General features: G+C 45.1%; 1 protein-coding gene across 1 annotated transcript in view; it reads left to right on the top strand.

The window, feature by feature from the left end:
* The window catches only part of EIF4B (eukaryotic translation initiation factor 4B), a 59429-nt gene that overhangs the window by 20767 nt on the left and 13368 nt on the right, over positions 1–25294 (top strand). The window contains exons 2-9 of the mRNA XM_068267238.1: positions 2216–2413; positions 6763–6971; positions 9152–9268; positions 16889–16943; positions 17761–17904; positions 20430–20558; positions 23935–24150; positions 24289–24532. Of these exons, the coding sequence (XP_068123339.1) occupies positions 2216–2413; positions 6763–6971; positions 9152–9268; positions 16889–16943; positions 17761–17904; positions 20430–20558; positions 23935–24150; positions 24289–24532 (1312 nt within the window). The remainder of the gene's footprint in view (positions 1–2215; positions 2414–6762; positions 6972–9151; positions 9269–16888; positions 16944–17760; positions 17905–20429; positions 20559–23934; positions 24151–24288; positions 24533–25294) is intronic.

Genomic DNA, 25294 nt, shown 5'->3' with positions numbered 1-25294 from the left:
TGCGCACCCATGCACCGTTGCCATCTCCTGCAGGGATTGGGGCTCTATTCCTTGGGTGACAGTTCAGGTGTAAGTGCTGTAAAGATGCGTCGCTAGAGGTCTTGTTTTATAGAGGAGAGGAGTGACCGCTGTGTAGCACACAATGGTGCAGCTATGCGAGGGCAAGGTAACTAGGGGACCCAATAGGCTTGCCTGAGACGACCTAGTGCTCCGGATCCCTCTGACGCATCAGAGCTGCTGTACACACCACGTTTTTAGCAGAGGTGACCTCGGCTGGCAACCAAGGCTGAGAATCCTCTAACGTGTACAAGACTTTGGAAGGTCTAAAGACCTGTGTACACTAAGCATGATACAAACACACCACAAACCTTATAGGCAAATGCATTGCATTCATATAGTGTGTTCTGCATTTGTAGTTTTTCTAAATGCAGGAAACATGCTGCATTTGGACAACTTATCTCGAATGTTTGGCTATGCATGCCATTAGTGTGTTCTATACTGGACCTCTATAGTGGTGTTTTTGAAAGTTATTTCGTGTGCTATTTTTGATAAACACCATAGACATGGAATTACAGATGTGTAACCAAACGGAAAGTGCAATACATTGTATTTTTTTTCTATTGCGGTCTTGGGGCTCATTTCCATATGCACGCTTTCAGGAACGCGATTGCAGGGACATCAGAGAGACTGCAATGTCTGCTGTTTACATACATGCGCTGCGAATCACCACTGAATTGCAGTACGTGATTGCCTGCATTTCAGGGCGAATTCGCACGCGATCCCATTCAGTATAATGAATGGGCTCACAAGCTCCGGCCCTGGGGGAGGCATATGTGCAACGCATAGCTGCGCTGAGTGCACGGCTCTGCATTGCATAATGGAAGCGAGCCCTTAATCCATAGTGGGAACTACTGTGGACCTGTCAAATGCAAGGTCAGTCAGCAGCTGCATGGTTATACTGCACCAAACTACTAGTGGCAACAATGGTACGACCCATATTCTGATATGGAGTGATGTACAGTGATGAAACATACAAAATTCATTTTTCTAAAATATTTCAAATAGTGTGGTTGCGTTTAAGTCACCACTGTTCTATTTGACACAGTTACCTTCAGCCAAGCTATATCGATTGCAAATGTCAAAGGAATGTGACACTTTTTGTGTAAGGCTAAGCTATAGAGTTTTTCAAACTGCAAATGCTTCCCTGGCTTTTTTTTTTATTAAGCTCCACACTAGTGATGGTGTCCTGGCTTGCTTTCCTACTTCTGGCATTTTGGTGATACTTTTAACTTCTCTAGCAATGGAATCACTGAAAAATGCCTGCCAGGCACGCATAAGTCCTGTTCCCTCTACTGAATGCAAGCCATGCTGGAAAGGCAAGCATTTGATCTGTTGTTTGCAGACCTCCATTAGCTATACACCTCATTCAAAAAATGCAGTATGCAATGCATTTGTAACTCCCCTACCTCACCTAACCCAGAGAGAATCTGGTCTCTAAGGGCCCATTCACACTTGAGCGTTTTGCCGCGATTTCAGCAAAACGCTCAAACGCTAGTGCTTTTTAAAAGCGCTAGTGCAATGAAACCCTATGGGCCCAATCTTGGGCAATTTGCACTAATCGGCGCAAATTGCCCAAAAACGCTAAACGCAAACGCGTAGCCTGCACCATTTTCAGGCGATTTCCCGGTGATCACGTTTCAGTGCTATAGACGCACTAAACGCGATCGCTAAAAGTTTTTTTTTTTTTTTTTATGCATGGCAAAAAATTGCCATAGCGAAACTCTAGCAAAAGCGTTAGCGTTTTGCAATCAGCAAGTGTGAATGGGCCCGAACTATGTAATCATGTGCACCAAGCCAGTTTCTCCAAATCTTTTCAAACTTGCCAGGGGAACCTCTGTGGGAGTAAATTACCGTATTTTTGGTACTGTAAGATGCTCCATACTTTAATACACACCTAGATTTAGAAGGCTAAAGTGGGGTCTTTAACCTGGTGCACCTATGATGTAGGGGCAACTTATGGACCTTTTCCCTCACAACTGTCTCTATCTAAGGTACACTGCACTAACTCCAGCTGCAAACAACCCCCCCCCCCACCACCCATTTTGGTTTTGATTTGTTTTCATTTTGGACAAACACTGCCATATTGTTGTTCTGTACAGTTTGATATTTCCATTTGGCCAATTATGTAAACTCTCTCTTTCCTTTATTCTCACAGCTAAGAAGAAGAACAAGAAGGGGAAGACTTTGACCCTGACTGACTTCCTAGCAGATGAAGGGAACAGTGGTGGTGGTGGTGGTGGTGGTGGTGGCGGCGGCGGTGGTGGAGGAGGAGGTGGTGGTGGTGGCGGCGGCGGCTCCTTCGCACCTAAACCTACTAGCTGGGCGGATGAAACTGATGATCTGGAGGGGGATGGTGAGTAGTTCTGCAATGGAAATGCTTAAATACATGTGTTAATGTGAGTATTCTTAAAGAGGAACTGTAACGCCAAAACGGCCCCTGGGGGGTACTCACCTCGGGTGGGGGAAGCCTCAGGATCCTAATGAGGCTTCCCACGCCGTCCTGCGTCCCTCGGGGGTCTCGCTGTAGCCCTCCGTGCAGTCCGGGCAGCGGTGACGTCATTATTTACCTTCCTGGCTCCTGCGCAGGCGCTCTGATGCCTCTCGGCGCCGAAGTAGGCGGAAATACCCGATCGCCGTCGGGTCTGCTCTACTGCGCAGGCGCAAGTTTCCGGCGCCTGCGCAGTAGAGCGGACCCGACGGAGATCGGGTATTTCCGTCTATTTCCGTGCCGAAAGTCGCCACAGCGCCCCCGCTGGAGCCAGCAAAGGTAAATATTGAACTGACAGTCGGCACAGTCGCCGGCTGTTCGGAGGGCTGCGGCGAGACCCCCGTGGGACAGAGGACGGCGTGGGAAGCCTCATTAGGATCCGGAGGCTTCCCCCACCCGAGGTGAGTACCCCCCAGGGGAGGTTTTTGTTGTTACAGAGTCTCTTTAAAGCTATACTGAAGTGAAAAATAAGATCCTTTCCTATGAAGAAGGAAGGCTCTGGGTCCTATAGAACCTTCTTGTTCCTCTCATGGTCCCCTGGAACACAGTGCGGTCAACCAGCAGTATGCAAGCAACGGGCCACCACGGGAGGTTTCGGGGCCTGCTTGCTCCTGAAGACAGTTGGCCTCCGTACTGCGCTTGCATGAGCACTCACGCATGCGCAGTAGAGAGCCGCCCGTCCCCCGTGGATGCAGATACAAACAAGGGCGACTAAGCTAGAACAAGGGGACTGAGAGCAACGGGTAGGCTCTATAGGAACCAGAGCCTCCCCTCACAATAGGCAAATATCTGTTTTGTTTTTTCACTTCAGATTTGGTTGGGGGGTGTTTGACTGATTTAGACTTTTAACCTCTATTGTCTGAAATGGGCAATTATGATGTCCATCTAACCACCACCTGCATTAAATAATTAAAAAAAATACTGTTGAGTTAGTGCTGACTAGATGTGTGTGTTACCTAACATTAGTCTTGGGGAGGTGCAACCAGCCATTACTTGGCAGCACTGATGTGATCCTAGCATAATGACATTGGTAAAGTGTGTGGGGGATTTGTGAGGCACCGGAGCTCATTTTGGTGTGATGTAGGAAAGTGGGCAGAAGGCATCCAACAGTTGCCTGTTTGTAATGCCATTATTTTTGACTGGTCACTGGATATTTATGCCTGTGACATGTCTCTGGGCACTAACATCTGCAATAGGATACTGGGCTCAGTTTATAATGCTAAAGTTAAAGGACACCTGAAGAGATATGCAGGCTGCCATATTTATTTCCTTTTAAACCTCACTAAATGTCTGGCTGTCCTGCTGATGTTTCAGGGATCAGTAGTGTCTCAATCACCCACCTGAAACAAGCATGCATCTGATTCAGTCACATTTCAGTCAGAGCACCTAATCTGCATTAGGCCTGAACGATTTTAGGAAAAGATTGAATTGCTTGATTTCTGTGAAAAATTGTGATTTCTATTCGATTAATGATTTTCAATACACAACGATGGATCAGCACACCGATGGGTGAGTATGAGTTCCCTCAGTATAGGTAGCAACATATAGGTGTCCCCAGTATAGGTGCCCTAGGAAAGGTTAGCTAGTTATAGGTGCACCAGTATAGGTAAGCCAACTATAGGTGCTGCAGTACAGATTAGCCAGTATGGGTGACACAGTATACTGTAGGTTATAGCCAGTCAAAGGTGCCGCACTACAGGTTAGCCAGTATATGTGCAGCAATATGGGTTAGCCAGTGTTTAGGTGCCGTAGTACAGGTTAGCCAGTGTATAAGTGCTGCAGTACAGCTTAGCCAGTGTATAGGTGCCACAGTACAGGTTAGCCATCCAAATCCCTCTTCCATTTGTGTATATAGGCAGATCCCCCTCGTGTATATAGGCAGATCCCCCTTGCCGCCACTGGCCGCTGTTACATACTTTGCTCCTGGCCTTCTCCACCGCTCCCGGCCCCCTCCTCCGGTAAAGTTTCAATTCCATTGCATAGCCACAGGGGGAGCCGCGGTGAAGAGCGAACAAGTGCTCTCATAGTAACGTGGGGCCTGTACCAGTGACATCACTTCCTGGCGGCCAGCATTACTTGGCAACGCTCGCCGCCTCTTCACTGCGGCTCACCCCGTGGCTATGCAATGCGGTGCAGCCGATTGGAATTGAAATTTTACCGGAGGAGGGAGCTGGGATTGGAGGGGAAGGCCAGGAGCAAAGTAGGTGACAGCGGCGGCAAAAAACGCCGCTTTGACGATCTGAAGATTGTCTTGGGCCTGATCACGATTTTCAGTTTTAAACCGAAAATCGTTCAGCCCTAATCTGCATGCTTGTTCAGAGTCTCTGGCTGAACATATTATAGGCAGATTTTCAGCAGAACAGCCAAGCAATGTGCATTGTTTAAATGGAAGGAATTATGGCAGCCTCCATATCACGGATGTCAGGTGTCCTTTAGTTCAGGATCCATTTAAGTTTGGGGCTTTAGCAATAGACCTAAATATCCAACTGGTTAAATAGCAGGTGACATTTAACCAGAATTGTCTGAAATTGGAAAAACTAGGCAAGCCTTTTGAGGCTGGCTGGACTTAGATGGGATAGTCTCTAGGATCCTCCCGTTTCTGCTGGCGGCTACTTCTGGTTTCGCCGACAGGCTGGGAACGCGAGTGATTCTTCACGTTCCCAGCCACAATATCGCCCCCTATATTGCTACTGCGGCAAGGAAAGCCGCAATAGCAATATAGGGGGCGATATTGTGGCTGGGAACACGAAGAATCACTCGCGTTCCCAGCTTGTTGGGTCCTGACGGTGAAACCGGAAGTGGCCGCCAGCGGGGACGGGAGGATCGGAGAGACACGGCGAGGGCACCGATCAGCTGCAGGGGGCTGAGGGAAGCCCCAGGTGAGTAAAACTCATTTTTTTTTTCGACTTAAGGTTCACTTTAAAGGACAGCTGAATGGAGAATATGGAGGCTATCCTATTTCCTTTTAAACAATAGCAGTTGCCTGGCAGCCCTGCTGATCTATTTGGCTGGATTTGTGTCTGAATAACACCAGAAACAAGCGTGCAGAATCTTGTCAGATCTGACAATGTCAAAAACATATGTTCTGCATATGCTTGTTCAGGGTCTGTGGCTAAAAGTATTAGAGGCAGAGGGATCAGTAGGATCACCATTCAACTGGTATTGCTTAAAAGGAAATAAATACGGCAGCCTACATATACTTCTCATTTCAGTTGACCTTTACAATGTACCAGGACTGTGAAATAAGATTTGATAAACACCCGTGGCTTCCTCCAGCAGCATAAGCTCTTGTCTGAGTCCCTCACCGTCCTCCTGCGGTCTGCCGTGATCAGCCCTGGTAACTGGCTCAGCCTAGTCAGTTACCTGGGCTGAAGGGCAGACGAGGTAGGACGGCGAGGGACTTGGACACAAGCTTATGATGCTGGAGGAAGCCGCCGGTGTGTATCAAATCCTTTATATCAGTGGGAACATTAGAGAAAACACCTACCCTGCTCTTTCACTCTTCACTGCTCAGCATGCTTGTTATCAGCCCTGATAAAATCCCTAACTGAGCATTCAGTCTGGCTTTGCTCAGACTCGGCTATAATGATTCTTGAGCAAAGCCAGACTGAATGCTCAGTCAGGGATTTTATCAGGGCTGATAACAAGCATGCTGAGCAGTGAAGAGGGTGCTTCGTCTCTGGTTTACTTTAAGAAGTAAGATGGACACATTGCTACGGCTACATCACATCATTATGGCAAAATAGCTACTCCAAAGAGGCCGCACAAAAGCCACTTTTTGCCCCTTCCGCCAAAGGGGGTGACCTCTTAACACCTGCTGCAAGTCACAGCAGGTTTGTTTGTGTTTTTTTTTTTATTTTTTTTTTTTATTTTTTTTACCCTTCCTTTTAAAGGACATCCAAGATGATGTTCTTTAACCAGTTGCGGCTCTGACAGCTCTAAGACGCTGTAAGACCAGAGCCATAAGTGCCCTTTTAAGAGCAGTGATTGGCTCACAGCAATCACTGGGTCTGCTCCTTACCGATACACTGAAGCTCTGCTTTCGGCGTGACGGCAAAGCAAGCGGGTGCAGTGGTGGGGAAGACTGAAATCTGTCAAATTGGGCGTAGATTACAATCCTCTAGGTCTGCAAGAGGTTACTTGAGAGATGGGATATATTTTTTCCTCATTTTATGTCCTTGTATAATGATTTTTGTTTTTCATGTTGTTTTCAGTCTCCACTACATGGCACAGTAATGATGATGATGGGTACAGAGCTCCTGCGATTGATCGTTCCATCCTTCCCACGGCTCCCAGAGCTGCTCGTGAACCCAACGTGGACCGAAGCCGCCTGCCGAAAAGCCCTCCCTACACAGCCTTCCTCGGCAATCTACCTTATGATGTGACTGAAGAATCTATCCAAAAGTTCTTCAGGGGTTTGAATGTGAGTGTTTGAAAGCCTTAAAGCAGATATACAGGACTTGTATGAAATGCTGTCTGCACCCTCTCATCAGCCAAAATAAATAGCAGTGGGTTAATTTAAAAAGCTGCAGGACCTTGGGGGGGAGGGGGTGTCATTGCAACCAGGGCTGTGGAGTCGGTCCAAAAATCCGACTCCGACTCCTCAGTTTAGGATTCCACCGACTCAGACTCCTCGACTCCTCTAATTTGCATATTACAATTTTGTTGATTAAAAGTATGTAACATGAAATTCGTCTCTTAACTGCCAACGCTTAGGAATTTTACAAGACAACTGAAGTGAGAAGGATATGTAGACTACTATATTTATTCCCTTTAGACTAAAACTAGTCCTTGGTAAGAGTACTTGTAAAAGGTACAAACCGGAACAAAGAACATCTATCAGGCCCTAGGCAATGTAAGTGTGGGTACATGTAAGAATGATGTGCAGGTAATCTGCAGGGGAATGAGGAGATTCTTCCTCTATTACACATTCTTCATGCACAATCTGAACAAGGTTTATGGGTGACAGACAACACCTCTGTGTTCAATGTGCACAGCATTCTTAGTGGATTCCCTGCAGCTCTGTGGGGAGTGCATATGTAGAGTATAGTACTACTGTGTAACAAAGTAAACCTGAGACAGATGAAATTAAAGTTTTATACAGGTATGTTTTAGGATGACGTAGGCGGCTAAGGGGTGTTGCAATCAGGGCTGTGGAGTCGGGCAATTTTGGGTGCCTGGAGTCAGTTGGGAAAAAATGCACCGACTCCGACCGACTCCTAATGAATTTGTAACTGTAATTAAAATAGAAAATATGATAAAATGTTCTATTTCTCAGATAATAGTCATTAAAAATAATGTATATATACAGTAATAGCTGTGCTTAGTCCACAAAAATGAAATAAACCAATCAAAATTAGTTATTTGTGCTGCTTCAATAAAGCAGTCACCGTATTTTTAAGGTCAGATATACATATCTGATTGTGACTGTATATATGATGCGTACACAGGAATCTCTTATATATATACTAAATAACATCTGTGCTGTAAGAATAAAGCCCGATGTGTAGCTGTGTCACTAATAGAGATGGTCATTGAGATGGAAATAATTCTGCACTGATGCTGATTTATGCAAATGTATGCACTCCCTTTGCTGATGAAATCAAATAATTTGATATGTTGTTAAAATTTGGTTTGGTGACTACAAATTAAAGGGTACCTGAGACGGATGAAAAGTAAAGTTTTATACATACCTGGGGCTTCCTCCAGCCCCCTTCAGGCTAATCGGTTCCTCGCTGTCCTCCACTACCCGGATCTTCTGCTATGAGTCCTGGTAATTCAGCCAGTCAGCGCTGTCCGGCCGCATGCCGCTCCCACAGCCAGGAACATTCTGCACCTGCGCAATAGTGCTGCACAGGTGTAGTATGCTCCTGGCGGCGGAGTGTGTGCATGCGCACTACGCCCGACTGGCTCAAGTACCTGGACTAATAGCAGAAGATCCAGGTGGCGGAGGAGGACATCGAGGGACTGATTATCCTGAAGGCGGCTGGAGGAAGCCCCAGGTATGTATAAAACTTTAATTTCATCTGTCTCAGGTTTACTTTGTTACACAGTAGTACTATACTCTACATATGCACTCCCCACAGAGCTGCAGGGAATCCACTGAGCATGCTGTGCACATTGAACACAGAGTTGTTGTCTGTCACCCATAAACCTTGTTCAGATTGTGCATGAAGAATGTGTAATAGAGGAAGAATCTCCTCATTCCCCTGCAGAGTACCTGCACATCATTCTTACATGTACCCACACTTACATTGCCTAGGGCCTGATAGATGTTCTTTGTTCCGGTTTGTACCTTTTACAAGTACTCTTACCAAGGACTAGTTTTAGTCTAAAGGGAATGAATATAGTAGTCTACATATCCTTCTCACTTCAGTTGTCTTGTAAAATTCCTAAGCGTTGACAGTTAAGAGACGAATTTCATGTTGCATTCTTTTGATCAACAAAATTGTTATATGCAAATTAGAAGAGTCGGAGTCGGTGGAATCCTAAACTGAGGAGTCGGAGTCGGTGGATTTTTGGACCGACTCCACAGCCCTGGTTAAAATACGACTTTACATGTGATTTTTGTCTGTTAAGATTTTTCCTTTGTTCCTCTTCTAGATTAGTGCTGTTCGTCTGCCCCGCGAACCCAGCAACCCAGAGAGATTAAAAGGGTTTGGTTACGCAGAATTTGATGACATTGATTCTCTTCTACGGGCTCTTAGTCTTAATGAGGAAGTAAGTTAATTTACAATACTTGATCTTTTGTTGCCTGTGAGACTTCATGCCTGTACAGATGTTGAGGGCGCATGGGGATGGCTCAGCAGTCTTTAAGCACATTACCTCACTAGACCACACTACTCCAATTTAAAACTTTTGAAAATAATGAAATTTGGCACATCTTCTGCCTGCCAGGCATAACCAGCTTATTTTAGTTTTGAATGTGAAGAGAAAGCAGAATATGCTTTGCAATCAATTCACACTAATCATTGAATTTACACTATTTTGTTTTCCAATTATTTAGCCTAGTATAATCAGAAGTGCGTTATTTAACCACTTGCCGACCGCGCACTCATAACGCGCGTCGGCAAAGTGTCAGCTGCAGGACCAGCGACGTGGATCTGCGTCGCCGGCTGCAGGCTAATTAATCAGGAAACAGCCGCTCGAGCGGCTGTTTCCTGTCAATTCACGGCGGGGGGCTCCGTGAATAGCCTGCGGGACGCCGATCGCGGCTCGCAGGCTAAATGTAAACACAAGCGGAAATAATCCGCTTTATTTACATTTGTACAACGCTGCTAACAGTAGCAGTGTTGTACTAGATCAGCGATCCCCGGCCAATCAGCGGCCGGGGATCGCTGTCACATGACAGGCAGGAGCCTGTTAGAGGCTGCTCAGGACAGATACGTTCCTGTGCAGCCTCCGATCTCCGGGGAAGGGAGGGAGGAGAGGGGGAATCCTGCGGTGGAGGAGGCTTTTTTTTCTTTTTTTTAAATCATGTAGCGAGCCCAGGGCTCGCTACATGATAGCCGCTGAGCAGCGGCAGCTCTGCAGCCACTCCGATCGCTTCCGGCGATCGGAGTAAGCAGGAAATGCCGTTCAGAACGTAATTTCCTGCTGGGCTTCCCCAGTCGCCATGGCGACGGGGCGGGATGACGTCACCGACGTCGGGACGTCATAGGTAATCCTGATCCACCCCTCAGCGCTGCCTGCCCCTGATTGGCCAGGCTGAGCAGGGGTCTGCGGGGGGGAGAGGCGGATAGGCGGTGAGCGGCGGCGATCGGAAGTTACAAGCAGCTAGCAAAGTGCTAGCTGCTTGTAACAAAAGAAAATTATGCAAATCGGCCCAGCGGGGCTTGAGAAATCCTCCTGCGCAGGTTACCCCGAGCTGAGCTCGGAATAACTGGCAAGGAGGTTAAGGGGGGGTAACGGCTGGGTCATCAAGTGGTTAACTGACAAGCATTCAGAGCCTTAATGGGGAAGTTGTAAGTGCGGACTTATCTACTATAAATAACAGGTTCATGTGTGAAAATACATTCAAATCGGCAAATATTCTGATCTCTGCTCAGAGCTAAAAAGAAACATTTCATTTCTTTTTTTATTTACCCATATATACTTGCATATAAGCTGACTGGCATATAAGCCGAGGTACTTACTTTTCCCTTAGAAAACAGGAAAAAAGTGATTGACTCACATATAATCCCTCTACCCAGTATAGCCCCCTCCACGATAGCCAGATGTACCCCCAGTACAAGTTAGCCCCTTTCCCTATAACCAGATGTACCCCAAGCATGATACAGCTGTCTCAAGAAGCCACTAGATGGCGTCATAGATATGAGATGCAATGATTACCATACAGGAAGAATCCCCAATCATTGCACCGCTGACACTCCGCTCCACAAGCCAGGGGACACGGGTGGTTTTGAGCAGCACACTCTGCACACCATGTTGCAGGGGATGGGGGCACGGACACAGCAGGGAGCCAGCTGGCAAGAGCAGGATCACAATCCTTGTTCTCTTATGCCAGTAAAAAAAACCTGGTCCACCATCCGTTCTGTTCCACTGACTCGCATATAAGCAGAGGCGGGTAACTTTTCAGCACATTTTTTGTGCTTTAAAGTGAACCTAAAGTCACTTAAAAAAAAACGAGATTAACTCACCTGGGGCTTCCCTCAGCCCCCTGCAGACGATCGGTGCCCTCGCAGCTCCGCTCCGATGTCCCAGGACCCGCCGGCGAGCACTTCCGGTTTGGCCGTCACCGGCCGACAGGGATGGGAACGCGAGTGGTTGTTCGCGTTCCCAGCCTGTATATCGCCCCCTATGCTGCTATTGCGACCTCCTGGCCGCAATAGCAGCATAGGGGGCGATATACAGGCTGGGAACGCGAACAATCACTCGCGTTCCCATCCCTGTCGGCCGGTGACGGCCAAACCGGAAGTGCTCGCCGGCGGGTCCTGGGACATCGGAGCGGAGCTGCGAGGGCACCGATCGTCTGCAGGGGGCTGAGGGAAGCCCCAGGTGAGTTAATCTCGTTTTTTTTAAGTGACTTTAGGTTCACTTTAAAATTATGCTTATATGTGTGTAAATAAGGTATATAGCACCAACCTCTTCCATATCGCTATACATAGTACAAAACAGTGGGAAGCATAGATACATGACAATCAGGACATCCAGCAATGCAAGTACAAATACATACAAATTTGATGTGTGGTTTGAGACATCACCAATACTGGTTCAAGTTCATATGATAAATTACAGCAGAATAAAAACCACTAGGAGGAGGTCCCTTGTGAGTTTACATTCCAGAGAGTAGTGGGTTGGGTAAGGAGACACAGGGGTTAGTGGATGGGGCAATAAACTGTACAATGCTGCCTGTGGCAAATTGGATCTTGTGTATAATCCCTTAAATTTTAGAATATGTTTGGCAATATACAGGTCCTTCTAAAAAAAAATTAGCATATTGTGATAAAGTTCATTATTTTCTGTAATGTACTGATAAACATTAGACTTTCATATACTTTAGATTAATTACACACAACTGAAGTAGTTCAAGCCTTTTATTGTTTTAAAGAGACTCCGTAACAAAAATTGCATCCGGTTTTTTATCATCCTACATGTTCCAAAAGCTATTCTAATGTGTTCTGGCTAACTGCAGCACTTTCTACTATGACAGTCTCTGTAATAAATCAATGTATCTTTCCACTGTCAGACTTGTCGGCCTGTGTCTGGAAGGCTGCCAAGTTCTTCAGTATTGTGGTTCTGCTATGAACTCACCCTTTCTGGCCCCTCTATGCACACTGCCTGTGTGTTATTTAGATAAGAGAGAAGAGAGAAGCTGCTCTAATCAGCTGGATAAATCGTCCTCTGAGCTGGCTGGGCTTTCACATACTGAGGAATTACAAACAAGGGCAAAGCTGTTTGCAAGAAGAAAAGAGCAGCCTGAAACTTCAGTGCATGGGGGAAAGAAACACACAAATGATCTCTTGAGATTCAAAAGGAATGCTGTATACAGCCTGCTTATGTATGGATGTATTTTCTATGTGTGGACATACTGTACATCAACCTACTTCCTGTTTTGGTGGCCATTTTGTTTGTTTACAAACAAACTTTTTAAAACTGTTTTTAACCACTTTTAATGCGGCGAGGAGCGGCGAAATTGTGACAGAGGGTAATAGGAGATGTCCCCTAACGCACTGGTATGTTTACTTTTGAGCGATTTTAACAATACAGATTCTCTTTAATATTGATGATTTTGGCATACAGCTCATGAAAACCCAAAATTCCTATCTCAAAAAATTAGCATATCATAAAAAGGTTCTCTAAAAGAGCTATTAACCTAATCATCTGAATCAACTAACTCTAAACATCTGCAAAAGATTCCTGAGTCTTTTAAAAACTCCCAGCCTGGTTCATTACTCAAAACCGCAATCATGGGTAAGACTGCCGATCTGACTGCTGTCCAGAAGGCTATCATTGACACCCTCAAGCACGAGGGTAAGACACAGAAAGAAATTTCTGAACGAATAGGCTGTTCCCAGAGTGCTGTATCAAGGCACCTCAGTGGGAAGTCTGTGGGAAGGAAAAAGTGTGGCAGAAAACGCTGCACAACGAGAAGAGGTGACCGGACCCTGAGGAACATTGTGGAGAAGAACCGATTCCAGACCTTGGGGGACCTGCGGAAGCAGTGGACTGAGTCTGGAGCAGAAACATCCAGAGCCACCGTGTATAGGCGTGTGAAGGAAATGGGCTACAGGTGCCGCATTCCCCAGGTCAAGCCACTTTTAAACCAGAAACAGCGGCAGAAGTGCCTGACCTGGGCTACAGAGAAGCAGCACTGGACTGTTGCTCTGTGGTCCAAAGTACTTTTTTCGGATGAAAGCAACTTTTGCATGTCATTCTGAATACAAGGTGCCAGAGTCTGGAGGAAGACTGGGGAGAGGGAAATGCTTGAACTCCAGTGTCAAGTACCCACAGTCAGTGATGGTCTGGGGTGCCATGTTAGCTGCTGGTGTTGATCCACTGTGTTTTATCAAGGGCAGGGTCAATGCAGCTAGCTATCAGGAGATTTTGGAGCACTTCATGCTTCCATCTGCTGAAAAGCTTTATGGAGATGATTTCATTTTTCAGCACGACCTGGCACCTGCTCACAGTGCCAAAACCACTGGTAAATGGTTTACTGACCATGGTATTACTGTGCTCAATTGGCCTGCCAACTCTCCTGACCTGAACCCCATAGAGAATCTGTGGGATATTGTGAAGAGAAAGTTGAGAGACGCAAGACCCAACACTCTGGATGAGCTTAACCATCTTAGCGGTATGGACGAGCTCAGCTCGTCCATCACCGCCGGGGGCTGCCGCTCAGGCCCTGCTGGGCTGATTTTGATAAAATAAAAAGCAGCACACGCAGCCGGCACTTTGCCAGCCGCGTGTGCTACCTGATCGCCGCTGCAGCGCGGCGATCCGCCGCGTGCAGCGGCGAAAGAGGGTCCCCCCAGCCGCCCGAGCCCTGCGCAGCCGGAACAAATAGTTCCGGCCAGCGCTAAGGGCTGGATCGGAGGCGGCTGACGTCAGGACGTCGGCTGACGTCCATGACGTCACTCCGCTCGTCGCCATGGCGACTAGGAAAGCCAAACAAGGAAGGCTGCTCATTGCAGCCTTCCTTGTTACTTCTGCTTGCCGGAGGCCCTAGTGGACTTTCATGCAGCCAACTTTCAGTTGGCTGCATGAAATAGTTTTTTTTTTAATTAAAAAAAAAACCTCCCGCAGCCGCCCTGGCGATTTTAATAGAACGCCAGGGTGGTTAAAGGGGAACTGAAGAGAGAGGTATATGGAGGCTGTCATGTTTGTTTCCTTTTAGACAATGCCAGTTGCCTGGCAGCCCTGCTGATCCTCTGCCTCTAATACTATTAGCCATAGCCCCTGAACAAGCATGCAGCAGATCAGGTGTTTCAGTGGTTCAGACTTATAAGTCTGATCTGACAAGACTAGCTCCATGCTTGTTTCTGGTTTTAATCAGATACTACTGCAGAGAAATAGACCAGCAGGGCTGCCAGGTAACTGGTATTGATTAAAAGGAAATAAACATGACAGCCTCCATATACCTCTCTCTTCAGTTCCCCTTTAAGACCGCGATCGAAGCATCCTGGACCTCCATAACACCTGAGCAGTGCCACAGGCTGATTGCCTCCATGCCACGCCGCATTGAAGCAGTCATTTCTGCAAAAGGATTCCGTACCAAGTATTGAGTGCATAACTGAACATAATTATTTGAAGGTTGACTCTTTTTGTTTTAAAAACACTTTTCTTTTATTGGTCGGATGAAATATGCTAATTTTTTGATAGGAATTTGGGGTTTTCATGAGCTGTATGCCAAATCATCAATATTAAAACAATAAAAGGCTTGAACTACTTCAGTTGTGTGTAATGAATCTAAAATACATGAAAGTCTAATGTTTATCAGTACATTACAGAAAATAATGAACTTTATCACAATATGCTAATTTTTTTTAGAAGGACCTGTATATTGAGCAAATATTTTTGTGGTGATCACCATTCAATCATTCTCTAACTGTCAGCTTATAAATTTAGATCATTTCTATGGAACCTATGCATAATGTATCGCAAACATTTGTCTTGCATAGTCTGATACTGAGCTTATGAACGGTTCCCTTGCAAAGGCCATGCTGTGTACCTCAGTCAGTGTTCCTTGGCGTGCTCTGTAGAGCCAGAACTGCTGAGTGTGGCAGAATGTCTCATGCGGTTTTATATTTCCTTTGTGAGTGTGCGTAGTGGGGAATGCTGACAGTGGCGAGGTGACATCAATACATGTGCTGACTTGCTTCACCCACAACAGCAGTGCTCTGGTGAGTTCATCACTCTGTTTCTCCTATGCTCAGTTGGTTGACATTAATGTTAAATATTGCGAGTCTTGTAAGACTAAAGGTTTTATCACTTTGTAGCATTTTCCTTATTGAAGCTCTCACATTGCTGAAAATCATGAAAGTGCTGTGGCAAGTTAAGCAGAAAATACAATGCAATCCTTCCCGTTTTCTACCTAAGTTGTGTGTACATTTATAAAGTGACATTTAAAGGAATCTTAAGTGTAATAAAAAAAAAGTTTCTTGCAGCCCCCCTGGAGACATCCTCTGCCCAAGACCCCGATCACAGTCCCTTATAGAACATTAGTAGCAAAGAAAAGAGTCTTGTATTTTCACCTGGGGCTTCTTACAGTCCCCTGGAGTCGTCCTGTGACCACCACCATGCCCTCTTGATCCTCTCTGGCCAGCAGCGGCATCCCCTGCAAAGCTGGCCTATTGCCGGCTACTGCGACCTGGAGCATCCGCGCATGCACAGAACGGGAGCACCATCAGGGTGTGCGGGGCTCGGGACGCACATGCACGGTAGCCAGCTACAGGCCAGCTCTGCTAGGGTTGCTCAAGCTGGCCAGAGGGGATCAAGACGATGTAGTCACAGCACGACGCTAGGGTGCTGCAAGAAACCCCAGGTAAGTTAAAATCTTATTTTTATTTTATTTTTTTTATTTAAAGTTTATCCGAGATAAACTTTTACTCATTGCATAACTGTGCTCCTTTTATATAGTTTTAGGGCATTCCTCAAGCCAAATTTTTTTTTGTTTTTTTTTTGTTTTAATACTCTAATTCCCTATAAACTAAACAAGCCTCACCCACAGCTTTCCAGTGTGCCTTGACGCTGTAGCAAGGGCTTATGGGAGCTCAGTCTGGGCAGGAGGAGTTGGAGGTTACTAGCCAGAGATTTCAGAAGGGAGGAGAAGGGACTGAATTTTTCACATTACATACAGGCAAGGTGATAGCATCTCCAGCCCTCAGCCTGTAACAAACAGAACATGGCTGCCCTCATTGTATCACAGGAATAAATAGTCATAAACTAATTTGAAGCTGTTTGCAGCTAGATTTGCTATGTACACTATCTATACTTTAGATAAGATATGTGTGTGTTACTTGTTATAGTTTTTCATCTCTGATCCGCTTTAAGTATTCTCTGGCGTTCAATTTTCCCAGGATTTCTGTGCAAAAAGTAATAAAATGTATTTTTAAAACTTTTTTTTTTTTTCCTGTAACTTGCCAAAATGTGTCAAGCAAGGGTCTAGTATACAGTGCAGGAGAGTATTGATGTGTATGCACGTTTATACTGTTCACAGCATGTTTTTATGGACGGACATTTCTGTCCATACCGCTAGGGAGGTTAAGGGAAATCAAACATATATTGAATTAAAATTCCAGGTAAGTTTCCGGTAATTCTATTAGTTCTGTAAAGTCAGCGTTACAAATAATTCAAGAAAGAAAAGTCTATCACATGATTAAAACCATGTGTTTTTTCCAGTCTCTAGGAAACAGAAGGATAAGAGTGGACATAGCTGACCAAGCCCAGGATAAAGGTGAGTATTTGTTTTGCTCTGAACCTAACACTTTAAAGAGACTCTAAAGTCTCTAAAAAAAAAAAAAAAGTATTTTTATTTCAAAAATATGTTTAATATTTTATCCCTAACTAAACCGCCGCTATAAACTATCTAAATCCCCACATACCCCCCCCCCCCCCCCAGCCCGAACTCCCCGGGGCACACTACGGGCAGCACTTCCGTGAGAGGCAGGGCTATGAGCTGCAGCCTTGCCTCGCACGCGTCTGTCAGCGCCTCTCCCCTGCCCCTCTCAGTCTACCTTCGCTGAGAGGGGCGGGGGAGAGGCGGAGATCCGCCGCTGACAGATGCGAATGAGGCAGGGCTGCAGCTCATAGCTCTGCCTCACACGGAAGTGTACAGGGCGGCAAAATCCACGACCAAGAAAGTTGTGGATTTTGCAGGGGAGGGGGGAGTTAGGGGGGATTTCGATAGTTTATAGTGGCAGGAATGCGGTGGTTTAGTTATGAAATAAAGACTTTTTTTAGAGACTTCAGAGTCTCTTTAAAAAGCACAACTTCATGAACGACCATTTTAGGCAATATTCCCATCTCTGTAGCAGCAAGAAATGCTAAGTACAGTTATATAAAAATCTCTGTAGCAGCAAAAAAATGGTGTGTGTGTATATAATATTTTCTGAATACCTAAGTTTGATTCCATGTCACTGTCTGCCCTCCCCATGTTCCTAATAATGGGTTGTAATGCGCGCACAGTGCTCCATTAGTCTTTTCTGCCATATGTCTGTATAAGTTGCTGAACATATTCCAGATATAACTCACTGACATTTCTGTGTAAACAGAACGGGACGATCGTTCATTTGGCCGAGATCGGGATCGCAATAGAGACTCTGACAAGACCGATTCTTCTGATTGGAGGGCGCGTCCCACCACAGACAGTTTTGATGATTATCCTCCCCGTCGTGAGGAAGGCTTTGGTGGTGACAGTAAGTTGTTCTTTGTTGTAAAAATTATTTATTTAATGAGAGTTTGAAGTAAAATCGAAAACAAAAAAACGGATGCTCACCTAAGAGGGAAGGTTCTGGGTCCTGTAGAGCGTTCCCGTTCTACTGGAATCCCCATTCCCCCGCAGGCTCCCCATTAGCAGTGGTCATGGACTGCTTTCCTCCGTGTTGTGGAGCACTCTGGCTTCCGAAGATGGGCCGCTCTGTACTGCGCATGTACAAGCGCCCTCTCTCGCGCGCATCACAGAGCCGCTGGTCTTCGGAAGCCAGAGCGCTTCTGAAGACTGCCAAAGTCTCCTGCAGCGGGAGATTCAAATGGTGAAGCCTGCGGGGGAACCAAAAGGCCGGCAGGAGAACGGGAGAGCTCTACAGGACCCAGAGCCTTCCCTCTTCTAATGCTAGGTACACACCATACAATTTTGTGTTCGATAGATACTTTCAGACATGTCCGATCTTATTTTCGATCGTTTTTCTGATCGATTTCTCATAGAAGTCAATAGAAATAGATAAGAAAAGATAACAGAATCCAATCGAAAATCGATCAGAAAATCAAATCTGAAATCGATCAGATGGAAAATCGACTGAAAAAACGTATCGTGTGTACCCAGCATAAGGTATCTGTTTTCTCTTTTAGATTTTACTTCAGATTCACTTTAACTTGGAGAGACAAACATTTTCAAATGCAAGCTAGCCCCAGAACAAAGAGGGTAAGGAATGCCCAAGTGGAAATAAATTTGCATTAAAAACAAAATATAAGTAGGAGGGGACATCTATAGATGATGATCCAAACATTTGTATAGTGCTTTTCTCCTTTCGGACTCGAAGCACTCAAAAGCTGCAGCCACTGGTACCCGCTAAAGAGGCCACCCTGCCGTGATAGGGAGTCTTGGCTTGAGCTCCTTACTGAATAGGTAATGACCCTAGCCAGGATTTGACCCTGCTCTCTCATGTCAAAGGCAGCCTTTAACCAGCACACTATGCAGCCACTAGATGACACTGGGTCAATTGAAAAGAATTTTATCAGACACTGGTGGCTCGTTTCGTGGGGTTCAGCACTCTTCCTCAGGCCAATAATCTACCACAAGATTAGCAAAGCCGCAGCTTTATTTCCACTTGGGCATCCTTTACACCTTTTGTGCTGTATACCCTCCTGCTTTGGAGGGAACCTAGTTCCCAGTCTTCCTGCATGTAGCTGGTACCTAGCAATAATCTTGCATCAGAATTATGTGGGATCACCCAAGTGGAGACGGGATCAAAATCTCAACCTGCTTTTTTGGTTGGTTACACTTGCCACTGTGGTCGTTTAGTTGACCCATTGTTGATGCCTTTTTTTAATGACAGATAGTTGGATGATCTGTCTACAAACTTGGTTGCAAATGGATAATTGGTGCATCCAGGAATTTTCTATGTTAAAGTTTTTTTTTTTTTGCTGGGGTGTTGTGGGGTTTTTGTGTGTGTGTTTATGTATTGTGGACACACCAGATTCAAACATGCAGCTAATCTTGACAGATTTGACAAAAATGTCAAACGCCTGATTTACTGCATGCTTGTTTGGGGTCTATGACTAAAAGTATTAGAGGCAGAGGATCAGCAGGATAGCCAGGCAACTGGTATTGCTTAAAGAGAATCTGTACTGTCCGATTTGTACAATAAAAAACATACCAATCGAGTCACACTGATCTCCTGGATCCCTCTTTGCCGTTTCCGCCGCAATCCTGGATTTTAATCGCCATCTATATAGCTCCCTCCCCCCTCAGCCTCACAAACTGCATCACACAGACATGCTGAAACTGAGAGCAGAGACGTGGTCTGTGAGTAATAAACAAAGCAGACAGAGCCTGGTGGGGGCGTGCATAACTTGTATTTATTACAACAGAAGTAGCCCCTTCCTCCCTGGGTCGACAAAGCTTGACAAAGAAAAGATTTGATTAGAGACAGTGCAACTAGAATAGGCTGCAGTATTCCAGACCACATTAGAACAGGTATAGGAACTTATAGGATAGAATAAATCAGTCTGAAAATTGTTAGTCTCTTTAAAAGGGCATAAATATGGCAGCCTCCATATCCCTTTGTTCAAGTGTCCTATAAATGGTTTGAGCACAAGTGCACTGCAGCAGTCTACACCTCCTATAGCCTTTGAAAAGAGAGTAGAAAACTCTAGCCTGCTAACAGCTCATCTAGCCTGCTAATTGCATCTTACACCCAGTCTAGTGTCTGTCACTGGAGTTTGTGAAAAGCCTGTTCAGGGAGAGCTGGATGTGATGAGCGCATCAGATTCTGCAGGTCTGAAGTGAGACATAGCGTAAGTTAAAAAAAAAGTTTAATCAGCTGTTTAGTGAACTATCTTTTGTCACTTTTCCTGAAGTCCAGAATAATACATGTTACCTGGGTAGAAGTATTGTTCTACATATGACAGCCATGTGAATATTGACTGCTGGGGTCTTCTGTAGTTATGTCATGGTATTTGTGTTCTTAAGTTTTGTAGAATAACGTCAGTCACTTTACAGGGTATAGAAATGACCGCTATGAGTCAGACCGTTACAGAGACCGTGATGGCCCACGCCGGGACGACCGCTATGATCGCGACAGAGGAAGGGATCGTTATGATGACCGTGATCGCAGAGATTACGATAGAGGCAAGTATTATGAACTCTGACCATGTGAGTTTACAGTCTCCTGTATGTGTATTCTACATGGAAATTAATTTTTTAGGTCTCTGATGTGTAGACTCGTTAGTTATGTAATTTTCTTTCCTTACTGTGTGAACTCCTTCAAAGCAAATGGACATCCACATTAACACTGTTCTGTCCCGTCTATGTATTATGCAGAGTTTCTGAGTTTTATGTTCCACTTTCTTTTCTTACAAACCTGACACAGAAAAGTGTGCAAAGGCATACTTCAATAAACCTCAACATAAAGCTGAGGAAAGCTAAAAATTGACTTCTGTCACTGTACAGAAATGCACAACTCTTAATATCGAACGTAACTCGTTAATATGATTCCTGCCAGGAGATATCTTGTAATGATTCCAAAACAGATTTTGAATCTCTGATATAACCAGGAAGACGACGCACCAGGGAGTTGAAGGTGATTATTAGTTGTCCAACCTCTCTCCCAAAGTACCAATGCTAGCTTCTATAGGGCAACTCTCCGGAGGTCTGAGGGGCTTGTGGACCTTTGGTAATCCCAGTATTTCATCGCTTAACCCTAAAAAAACAAGACGACTTCTGTTCCGAAACTCACATTGCCTTTCCAATCATAGGGAGATTCAAAAGCTTCTGAAAAATGGGAGTAGGGCCAGCATTAACTTTCCTGGCGGTAAGCCCGAGCTGAGCTCGGGCTATGCCGCGCAGGAAGATATCTCAGCCCCTGGTGGGGTGATTTGCCCCATTTAAATTGCTGTACACGCAGCTAGCACTTTGCTAGCTGCGCGTACAGCTTGATCGCCGCCGCTCTGCGGCGATTGCCCGCACGCAGCGGCGCAAGAGGGCTCCTCGCCAGAGCCCTGCGCTGCCCAGACCAATGAGTTATAGGCAGCGCTATGGGCTGGATCGGAGGCGTCTGACGTCAGGACATTGGCTGACGTCCATGACGTTATTCCGATCGTCGCCATGGCGACAGGAGAAGCCAAACAGGGGAACGTGTTCTATACGCGTTCCCCTGTTTGCTATTGATGCCAGCGACAATCGCACTAGAGGGACACATGCGCCCTCTAGTGGTGTTTCATGTAGCTTACCACTCTGGTAGCTTTACATGAAACAAAAAAAATAAGAAAAATAAAAAAAAAAGGATTTCGGCCTATCTGGCAGAAAAATCGAACCGCCAGGAGGGTTAAGTATATATCTTTTAGACCAAGTAGCCTGTGTCTCTCACCTATGCATTTTGCACAAAGGAAGGATTTGTGGTGTGCTGCAAAATTCCCTTTCTAAATGTTACCAGTGCTTCTGGCTTACAAATCCGCACCACCTGGATCTTAACCACTTAAGCTAACTGGACTTGTATACACATCCAGTGTAGTTGTGGAGAGTGCACCACCAGTTTGTTACTGAATGTGACACATGGGGTATCATTTTAACCAGGACGAGTTGTAGAATACATTTTGGTGTGTTTTAAAGCTTGGACCCATGTCACATAAGAAATAGGTAGGGACAAACTCAATTCAACATAATTTCAAAATTATGATCAAACAATACATATTTGGTAACATTTTAACCGTGATAAGTATTAGAATAGATTTCAGGGTGTTTTAGGGTTAAGTGCTATGTCTTGTGTATTATTTAGTAACCAAATCAAAAGCAATAACATTTTTGTATATTCTGTACCAAAACCAATACTTAAAGAGACTCTGTAACAAAAATTGCATTCGGTTTTTTATCATCCTACAAGTTCCAAAAGCTATTCTAATGTGTTCTTGCTTACTGCAGCACTTTCTGCTATCACAGTCTCTGTAATAAATCAATGTATATTTCCCCTGTCAGACTTGTCGGCCTGTGTCTGGAAGGCTGCCAAGTTCTTCAGTGTTGTGGTTCTGCTATGAACTCCCCCTTCCAGGCCCCTCTATGCACACTGCCTGTGTATTATTTAGATTAGGGCAGCTTCTCTCTGCTCTCTTATCTTTTACAAGCTGGATAAATCGTCCTCTGAGCTGGCTGGGCTTTCACATACTGAGGAAATTCAGACAAGGGCAAAGGTGTTTGCAGGAAGAAAAGAGCAGCCTTAAACTTCAGTGCATGAGAGATGCAGGGGGAAAGAAACACACAATGATCTCTTGAGATTCAAAAGGAAGGGTGTATACAGTCTGCTTGTGTATGGATGTATTTTCTATGTGTGGACATGCTGTACATCAACCTACTTCCTGTTTTGGTGGCCATTTTGTTTATAAACAAACTTTTTAAAACAGTTTTTAACCACTTTTAATGCGGCGGGGAGCGGCGAAATTGTGACAGAGGGTAATAGATGTCCCCTAACGCACTGGTATGTTTACTTTTGTGCAATTTTAACAATACAGATTCTCTTTAATAATTAAAACAAAGTTACAGAATATAAAAGAAAAGAACTATTGTTACCATAGGAACTTGCCCTTTTTAAATATGTATGCCATGAAGGGTATATTACTGTTATTTTTGAAAATAAGGACTTGTAATCATTGATGGTGTATAATGGTAAAGCAAAAACAGAAAGACACCTTTATTTCTTAATACAGTATTGTCATTCATTGTGCTAAGAACATAATCTAAATGTTGTAGTAAACAGGATGGATAAGCAAATACAATTTGTGGGTTTAAGGTATAGTTAGCACTGTTTATTGTAAAGCTATAATGGATGTAAATGGAGAAATGGTGTGTTCTTCCATTTTCCCCTTTTCCTTTTAAAATGCATAGATAAGGTAATTACTAAACAAAAATTTTATGCACTAAAATCCTAATGTCCTTAAAAAAACAGATCATATAGTTGTGATAAGTAGTAATGAAGTTATTGGCGAATTAATGGGAGCAGTGCTGATATGTGAAATTTATCTCATCCTGAAGTGGTTAGTGGTTAGTAGTTGGGAGGTTGTGCTTAATGCATGCCAGGAAATTCACCAAACCTTAAAACGCCCCTTTGTTAGCTAGGTGCAAATACAGCAGTACACTAGTGGTGTAGGCAGATGACCTGACAGCTTTTTCTCTGTTACTGCTTCATCAAAGGCTTGGCAGGAGGTGTAGTCCTTCAAGATGAGTACATCCTGGACAGGAGATGTACTCAGATTGAAGGATCTCCCAGCATGCATTGTGTCGGAATCGCACTACTGCTGATGGGAACTTAAAACTGCTCCAGTTGTGGGTCTGGCTGGAGAAGAGCGTACAGATGAGCAGCGCACACAAACATGCACACCCCCCTAATGGTATTTACGAACCTCTCTTGTGGGAAGATACCTTTTATTAAAGCAGTACAGTGTTTCCTTCAATTCAGTAATCATCTGCAACATATCTGCTATTCTTGTATGCCTAAATTTTCCTGTTTGCCTTATAGGTTATGGCTCTCGAGGAGGAGAAGGAGGAAGTAGTGGCAGGAGAGCCTTTGGCAGCGGATATCGTCGAGATGATGACTACAGGGGTGGTGGTAGTGGTGGTGGTAGTAGTGGAGGAGATAGATATGGAGATAGCGGTAGGTATGATGACCGCCGCGAGGAGAGATCAGACAGATGGAACGGCTCTTCTCGAAGCGATGACAGGAGGGAAGAAAGAGGTAAGACCCAACATGCTTATCTATCTTGTTGCATGTATCATTGTTGACTTTTTCCTGTCTGTGATTGAAATCTAGAAAGGCTTTTTTCTATTTCAGTTCAGCTGGTAAGTTCACTGTGCCATTTTTTTTTCAATGCAGGTCCTCCACAAAGGCCAAAGCTGAATCTCAAACCTCGAACTGCCCCTAAAGAGGATGAACCCACCAGTGGTGGTCCAGTAGCATCTAGTAGAGCAGCCTCCATATTTGGGGGTGCTAAACCTGTGGACACTGCAGCCCGAGAACGCGAGGTGGAGGAGCGATTGCAGAAGGAGCAGGAAAAACTGCAACAACGTCATCTGGATGATGATAGACCTCGACAGATGGATAGGAAGCCAAGAGAGAGGTAAGGGGGGTGCTTTAAATATGTTTATGCAACCTTGTAATTTCATTTGACAACGGTAGTAATTCTAGTAAACCAAACCTGATCTGAAAATAACTTGAGACTTGTATGTGTAGTCGCAACGATAAATAGAACGTTCCTGGAGTCTCAGATCAACCATGAGACAGATCTCTGTTATGGAACCTTACCAGAGAGATATGTTGTCGGCCCATACTCAGCAGACCAATTCCCAATACATTTCATAACCTCTATCTGGAATCAGCCTAGTGACCCCACCTCCACTGCTTACCTGCATCCCCTTATGTTTAAATTCTCACCTGGTACAGCTCCTGGAGTCCTCCACCATAACACACTTACAGCAAGTGCTGTGGTGTGTGACGTCCCTTATACACCTGGTGCCATGCAGTACAGGCACTCTAACGCAGGTGACAGTGGAGGACGCTGGGAGTCACTCCAGCAGGCAGGTGAGAATTTACACAGCAAGGGCACCGGGGTTAGGGAGGTGGTGGTGGGATAGCAGCCGGGGGTATGTTGCATGTGCCAGTTGTCGTGATATTGAATGCCATTACTGCCAAGCACCTGATTTTAGCACTTTCGACTGATATTTCCCAGCATGCTCTATCTATGCATTTGATCGATTTCAGCCCGAAATAATTATCAAATGCGATGGTCGATAGGGCTGGAAAAATGTTAACTGTATGCCCACCTTCACACTTTCTATACTAAGGAATACATTTTAACTGTGAAGCATGCACAGCACCAGAG

This window comes from Hyperolius riggenbachi, chromosome 2 (genome assembly GCF_040937935.1).
Source record: "Hyperolius riggenbachi isolate aHypRig1 chromosome 2, aHypRig1.pri, whole genome shotgun sequence".
Taxonomy (NCBI): Eukaryota; Metazoa; Chordata; class Amphibia; order Anura; family Hyperoliidae; genus Hyperolius; species Hyperolius riggenbachi.
Note: the sequence above shows the minus strand (reverse complement) of the source record. Positions and strands in the feature narration are given on the sequence as shown.